General features: G+C 56.5%; 1 protein-coding gene across 1 annotated transcript in view; it reads right to left on the bottom strand.

Moving 5' to 3' along the window:
- The window catches only part of CDH23 (cadherin-related 23), a 413720-nt gene that overhangs the window by 129917 nt on the left and 276260 nt on the right, over positions 1-7543 (bottom strand). The window contains exons 23-25 of the mRNA XM_015562107.1: positions 7395-7540; positions 4270-4489; positions 3204-3356 (exon numbers count right to left, since the gene is read on the bottom strand). Of these exons, the coding sequence (XP_015417593.1) occupies positions 3204-3356; positions 4270-4489; positions 7395-7540 (519 nt within the window). The remainder of the gene's footprint in view (positions 1-3203; positions 3357-4269; positions 4490-7394; positions 7541-7543) is intronic.

The following is a 7543-nucleotide window of genomic DNA, read 5'->3' as shown; positions in this document are numbered from 1 at the left end:
TCAGCCTCACCGGGACCGTCTCAGCCTCACCGGGGCTGTCTCAACCTCACCGGGGCCGATTCAGCTTCACTGGGGCCGTCTCAACCACACTGGGGCCGTCCCAGGCTCACCGGGACCGTCTCAGCCTCACCGGGCCCCTTTCAACCTCACCGGGGCTGTCTCAACCCCACTGGGGCCGTCCCGGCCCCACGGGGGCTATCTCAGCAACACAAAGTTTGGCATTCTGTCCTTTGTTGGGCGGCTCCTTGCTGGACAAAATCTCCAGGTGTTCCTGGTGGCTGAATATCTGGTATGCTTGCTTGGATTTCGTTTTCTACCAAGTGCACAGACTGCCTGTCTGCCGTCTCCCAGTGTCCCATGTGAGACTGGATCTGGTGGACCTGCCTGTGCATTTGCTGGTACAGTGGTTCCACGTCACCGGCCCAACTGGGTCCGGATCCGGCTTCCTTCAAACCTGATTCTGCTTCTTGAGTGTGTCCCTTACGTATGCGAGGAGTTGAAATCTGCATTCTGCTGGGCTGGGCTGCAAAAGCACCGGTGGTTCTCTTTGTACCACTAGCACAGCTTGGGTGGGGATGTAAATTGAGTAGGGCGGAGTCCCCGGGAATCACCAGGGCGGAGCAAGGGGCAATGGCATCTCCGTGACTCCTCGCCTCTCTGTGACTCCCCATCCCCGTGTCCCCGAGTGCTGGTGGGCAGCTCCACGAGACAGCCACTCTCGCTCTCTGGCCCGTTGCAAAGCCGTCCTGCCTCTCCTCGTAGGGGTCTGGGACCTCAGGATCCCACCCCAAACAAGCTAAGTGGATTTGAGAGTCTGCATCCCCTTCCGATTGAAAAAAAACGCACATCCAGTTATAGTCCGCCTGGCGCGCGACTCCACACCTCTGTTCTTGGCGAATCACCAGGGCGGGGCAAAGGGCAATGGCATCTCGGCGACTCCTCGCCTTTCTGTGACTCCCCATCCCCACATCCGCGAGTGCCGGCGGGCAGCTCCACGCGACCGCCACTCTCGCTCTCCGGCCCGTTGCAAGGCCATCCCACCTCTCCCCATAGGGGTCTGGGACCTCAGAATTCCACCCCAAACAAGCTCAGTGGACTCAAGAGTCTGCAGCCACTTCTGATCGAAAAAAACCGCGCATCCAGTTGCAGCCCGCCTGGCGCGCGACTCCGTACCTCCGTTCTTGGAGCCTCTGCACAACCTACTCAGTCTCAATGCTCTTCTTTCTTTCCTTCCAGTTGTAGAGCTGCCACTGGGCCAGCTTTCCCAAGGTTCTGAATGATAGCTGTTTGTCTTATAGTTGGTAATCTCGATGTTGTTGTGCGAGGCAGCACACACACATCTGTACCTTATGCCGCCATCTTGGTTCTCAGGGCTGGGGCTTTTAAATGTGGCCTGGGTCTTTGGGGGTGGCTGAGCATTCTCCAGGTCCCTGATCTCAGGTTCTCTGAGTAGGGGCTCCCAGAGGCTCGAGTGAAAAGTACGGGCAGGTGGACAGGAGACAGGTACTACTGAGTCTTCCTGGTTCTGGGGCAGGTGGGGGAGTGTGAGGTCTTCTTCCTGAAGTAGCAGGGAGCCAGGAAAGGACTCTAGAACAATGTGGAGACCCCTCCCCTGCTATTGGCAGGCAGTGTGGTGCTCTGGGCAGCAGAGGGCGCCACTGCACTGGATTTGGGCTACCTGGGAACAGGACACTGCAGGCTCCTTGAAGAAGGTGCAAAATTAAAATCTGAGAATCCCAGGGCTAGGAGGGCTCTCAGGTGAGCAGGAACAGGCCACCTCAGGGAAGTCATCCTATGGGCCGGTGCCACACGCTCCCTTGTTCTGACATGGTTGCCCCTCGGGGAAACCCCTACCCTCAAGTCTCCAGTATCAGCTCCCCAGTCTGGCTCGGAGGGGGCAGGGGAGGAACTAAGACACAAGCAATGGTGGGGCTGAACCACGCTGGTGCCGTGTGGGGGTCTTGATAACTGGGCCTCCCCAGGGCAGTCTGGAGGACCTAACTGGGAGGAGAGGGCCTGCGGGGGGTGGACCCCTTTATGGAGGGAAGGAGGAAAGCATCTGAAAGGGAGAGAGAGGCTGAGGGCTGGGAGGTCATCTTGGTGCAGCAAGTTGTAGATGGGCTGCGAGCCCAGGATCCCTTGTTCTGGGGGAGAGGCGCCAGGGACCCTGGCATGTGTATTGTAGATGTGTGCACACACATATGTGCATATATGAACATGTGTGTGATACGGCTGCAGGAAGACTGAACCAGTGAAATGGCCAAGGGAGGGCTCAGGAATGAGAAAGGCCTATCCCCCATCCACACGCATGCCAGCGCCTCAGGGACTCCACCGACTGGAGCATGCTGGGACACTGTTCTACTCCAGGAACGACTAACACACGGCATGCTGCCTCCGCAAAGCCTACTGTCATGGCAGACGCCACTCATCGATCACGGCTCCTTATAATATTTCTGCACAGCTCTTCAAGTGGCGGCAACTTGACATTCTGAGCTAAAACTATTTCATTTAGAGAGATCTATACCATCTGCCTCTAAACCAGTGGTTCTCAGCCTTCCTAATGGCCTCGACCCTTTAAATACAGTTCCTCATGTTGTGGTGACCCCCAACCATAAAATTATTTTCGTTGCTACTTCATAACTGTAATGTTGCTACTGTTACGAATCATAATGTAAATATCTGATATGTAGGATGTATTTTCATTGTTACAAATTGAACATAATGAAAGCATAGTGACTAATCACAAAAACAATACATAATTATATATTTGTTGTCCGATGGTCTTAGGCGACCCCTGTGAAAGGGTCATTCGACCCCCAAAGGGGTCGCGACCCACAGGTTGAGAACCGCTGCTCTAAACGCAGGGGAATTTTCTTCTTAAGTGAAGGGCCCCCAGAGAAGGACAAGGCCACATTCCTCCCGTCTGCTTTGTCACCCTAACACGGGGTGTGGGGAGCAGGGCTCCTCCTGGGAGTCACTGGCTCCACCTCCCTCTACACTGAACCTTGGTAAGTCCTCTCACCCCAATGAGATTCAGGAGGCCCCTGGGGACCCAGCTCCAAAGCCCTTGGGCAAAGCCAAGAGCGAATCCTCAGGGAGGCTCTAGCAGGGGCTAACCCAATGTCAAGGTTGGGTCTTTCCCCCTCCCCTGGCCCCAGCCCAGCAGGCAAAACACCTGGGAGGGGGTGGTGGCAGGGCCGCACCTGTGATGAAGTAGCTGAGCTCAGCGTTGAGGCCCACGTCGTTGTCGGTGCAGTTCAGCCAGACCACGCGGAAATCCCGCGGCACATCCTCGGACACGGAGACGTTGTACACGGCCGGGAAGAAGGTGGGCGTCTCATCGTTCACGTCCAGCACTGCGGGCAGAGTCGGCACAGGGGGCTGGGCCTGGCTGCTGTGCCAGCCCACCCAGCTCCAAGGCATGGCTCACACCACAGGCCGATGGGAAATGGGTTTCCTAGGAGTCAGTACCTCCCGGTCATGAGTCGTGAGCCGAGGACCCCACGCTGGCTGGGCCAGGACAGAGCTGACCAGAACCCCACACCCTCCGGTAGTCCCTGTCCCCCGGGGCTACTGCTCATGCTGTCCCAGGGAGCAGGCCACCTCTTGCCCATTACACTCGACACTTATTTCAGGGCTGTTCCTGGCCCTTTGGCAACAGCTCATGCCAATGTACCAGTTCTGTTGCAAAAATTAAAGATGTAGCCGGAGTGGGTGAGAATAGTGGCCCTCCTCGGCCCCACCCCGGTAGAGGCGGAGACTGCGGGCATGATGGAGAGGGCCGAGGGGAGGGGGAGTCTCAGGACGTCTGGGAATCCCAGCTGCCCTCCTCCCAGGGCGACCCCTTTCCATGGAGATTCCAGGCAAGGGGGAGGAGAAGGGTCCCTTTGCATCTCCAAATAAAAACTCGGCCCTCAAAGGAGAGAGGGCCCTGCCACCTCCCCAGGCTGTTCCTGACCCCGAGTGTCCCGCCCCGTCCAAGCCCTCTCTGCTGTGGCCGGGACCAAAGAAGGGGGTCTTGGCAGTGGGTCCAGGCCGCCCACTCTCCTGGGCTCCGGGACACTGAGCCGTGGCCAGGTGGGGAGAGGGTGGCTCGCTGGCTTTCCCACTGGGTGGAGAAGGGAAGGCTCTGCTGTGCTGAATGGCTCCAGGTGAGACCCCATTGGCAAGATGGCCTGTGCCAACCTGGACAGTGGACAGCAGGGGGACACGCAGGCTCCCCACGCCGCCCATGTGCTCAGCACCCAGCAGGAACGGCCGCGCTCTCACCTCGGATGGTGAGTGTGCTGGTGGAGCTCTTGGTGGGCGTGCCCGCGTCGGTGGCCACCACCCGCAGCTGGTACTGGGCGATGCGCTCGCGGTCCAGCTCGGTGGTGGTGACCACCACGCCACTGCTGCTGTTGATGAGGAAGTCCATACGGGGCATGCCCACCTGCATGCGGTAGGACACCAGCCCGTTCAGGCCCTCGTCCAGGTCGATGGCCACCACCTGAGGGAGGGGAGGGGCCGCATGAGGAATGGGGACACCAGGACTGATGCTTCTCCCCTGAGGTGTCCCCTCCTTCCCACGGACCTATGCTCACCTCCAGCTGGACACACCTGCTTCCCCAGAGAGCCTCAGGCCGGGCCACTGCCCCCAACGCACCCTGCCAGGTGCTCTCTAAGGGGCAGCATGTCAGAGCTAGAGGTGCCAGACGCTCCAAGTGGGGCCGGGGGTGGGGTGGGAAAGGGATGTTTTCGAACAAGAGCCCAGTCCCCACAACTTTCCCCCTTCCGAACCCCGCTTTCCCGGGTAGGAAGCCCACAGGTTCACCCCATCTGGCTCAGACCCTCCAAACCCTGCAGTGTGCGGCCTTCGCCCTCACCCTCCGGCCCGACGCTGGCTCGGAGCAGCCGTTCCTGCTCAGACCCCCTCGATCGTGTGGGCTCAGCTACAGACAACACCCAGCTGCCAGGACCCCCGCCCCTGCTTTGTTTTGATTTGAAAATAAGATGATTTCAGGGCCCATTTTTAAAAGTCATTCGAAGATTTGATTTTTTAAAAGCCATTGAGCCTGGCTGGTGAGCCAAGAGGTCCCGGGTTCGGTTCCTGGTCAGGGCAGGCTTGATCCCCATTGCGGGGCGTGCAGGCGGCAGCTGATTAATGTGTCTCTCTCATCAATGTTTCTATCTCTCGCTTTCTATCTAAAAATATCAATTAAAACATATTTTTAAAAAACAAAATAGAAAAAGCCATCGCAAGCCTCCTCCCAAATCCCTACACTCTTCCCAGCTGCACTTCCAGTTCTTATGAGAGATCCTGACTCAAGACCCTCCCTGATATGTTGAAATTTTTATGAAAGAGAATTCAAGGCGTGTGAAATAAATATGTAATAATAACTAAAATAGAGCTTTGCGTCAAGACAAGGCTCTCAGGACTGAAAGGCAATGTCAAGGTCATCTGGTCTAATTTACACCAGCAAGCTGGACAAGAGGGTATCCAGACTCAGCTTGAATGCTCCCCTGGATGGAGAGCTCATTCCTTCTGGATTGTTCTGCTCACAGCTCTAGTCCCTCGAGAACGTTCTGCACATCCAGCAGAAATCATTATCGCCTGAGGTTGTAGAGGGAGCCTGGGAACCACACACCTCAAGCTAGAACCCACTTGCTGCATCTGAAGACTTTCCAAATGACACACCCCAGCTCCTTCCACTGCCTTCTCACGGCTCTGAGCCAGCTCCTCTGTGAACTCAGAGGCTGTGCTGGGAGGCCTCTCCTTCCTCTGCTGTGAGTCTTGGAGAACCAGGTTTAGGGCTCATCCTCTCTCCGTCCTCCCGGCTCCCTCCTATCTGGAGACCTCGCCTCCGGGACTGGCTGCTGTTCCCTGGATCGAGGCTCCCCCTGCTGGGAGTTTGGGGAGAATATTCTGCTCACACACTGGTTCTCAACCTTCCTAATGCCGCGACCCTTTAATACAGTTCCTCATGTTGTGGTGACCCCCAACCATAAAATTATTTTCGTTGCTACTTCTTAACTGTGATTTTGCTACTGTTATGAATTGCAATGTAAATATCTGATATGCAGGATGTATTTTCATTGTTACAAATTGAACATAATTAAAGCACAGTGATTAATCTCAAAAGCAATATGTAATTATATATGTGCTTCCGATGGTCTTAGGTGACCCCTGTGAAAGGGTCGTTCGACCCCCAAAGGGGTCGCGACCCACAGGTTGAGGACCGCTGTGCTAGAGAGACTTAATGCTCCCTGGATCGATGTAGTCAAAGAACACCATTGATCTCCTTTTGTGGATGAAGAAACTGAGGGACAGTGGGCCTGCAGGGCATCGCCAAGGCTACCACTCTGGCATCCCGACGAACACCCGGTCTTCTCTGAACGGGATCAGGCTAACCCTTTGCCCCTGGATCCCGTCTCTCAGGTATAAACGCTCACCGTACACACAGCACGAGCCCATCAGCTACCTCGCACTCCCCGCAGCCTAAGTGCCGGGTGCTTTCCACTGTGTCTGGCCGAATCCCTACAGCACAGCCAGGCAGGTACTGCGATGATCCCCATTTCACAGGTGATAAAACGGAGGCTCAGAGAGATTAAGTCACTTATTCCAAGTCACCCAGCACACAGGCGGGATTGGGGATCCACACCCCTACTGGTCAGACTCCAAAGCCCATGCTCTTGATTGTAAGGGCCTTTGGGTTTCTAAAAGGGCATCATCTCCCTGGAACCAGCACCTTCAGGGCCTCCCTGACCAGCAGGGTGGTGGTGGGGCAGGAGGCCAAGGGGCTGGGTTCAAATTAGGCCCTACCCCTTCTTGGCCACAGGAACTTGGGCGAGTTTCCCAAGTTTCTTACAAAATGGGGAGAATCCCATCCACTGTGTGAAGCTACCTGGGCATTTACAGGCAAGCACAGGAGAGGGGCTGCCTCATGGAGGCAGGACTCATGGACTACACACGTCCAACTTCCCAGTGTTCTAGAACCACCTACAGGCTTGGGGTATTGAGAGTTTGGGGCTAGACCTCTATAATCAGGCCCCGAGAAACTCTCTGATCTGGCTTCCCAGGATTCTCTCTGCCTCCCTCTCCCTTTGTCTTTGTCCATCTCCTGTGGTCCTGTCCCTCCAGCCTCTCCAAATCCACGTGTCCTTCAAGACCCAGCTCAAGCGCCTCCTCCTCCAGGAAGCCTTCCAGCCCCGTCTCTCAGAACACTGGCTCTCCACGCCTGGCACAGATGTGTCCTGTCTTGGACTGTGGGAGACTGTGGTCTGCGCTGGCCTCCCCTGACTTGCCCCTGCGAAGCGCTCAGCACAGAGGCTGGCCCCTGCTGCCCATCGCTGGCTGGTCAGGACGAGCTGAGGGAGACAGACCGCAGCCTCTCAGGTCGGAGAGAGAAGCTCACCTGGTAGACGGAGACCCCCGCAGGGGTGCCTTCAAGTACTTCAGCCACAAAAGGTAGGTTTTGAAAGATGGGGTCGTTGTCATTGAGGTCCAAGAGGTTCACAAACACCGTGGCACTGCTGGTAGCTCTCAGAGGGGGCCTGCCACCTG

This window comes from Myotis davidii, unplaced genomic scaffold (genome assembly GCF_000327345.1).
Source record: "Myotis davidii unplaced genomic scaffold, ASM32734v1 scaffold134, whole genome shotgun sequence".
Classification (NCBI taxonomy): Eukaryota; Metazoa; Chordata; class Mammalia; order Chiroptera; family Vespertilionidae; genus Myotis; species Myotis davidii.
This window is presented reverse-complemented; position numbering and strand designations above follow the sequence as displayed.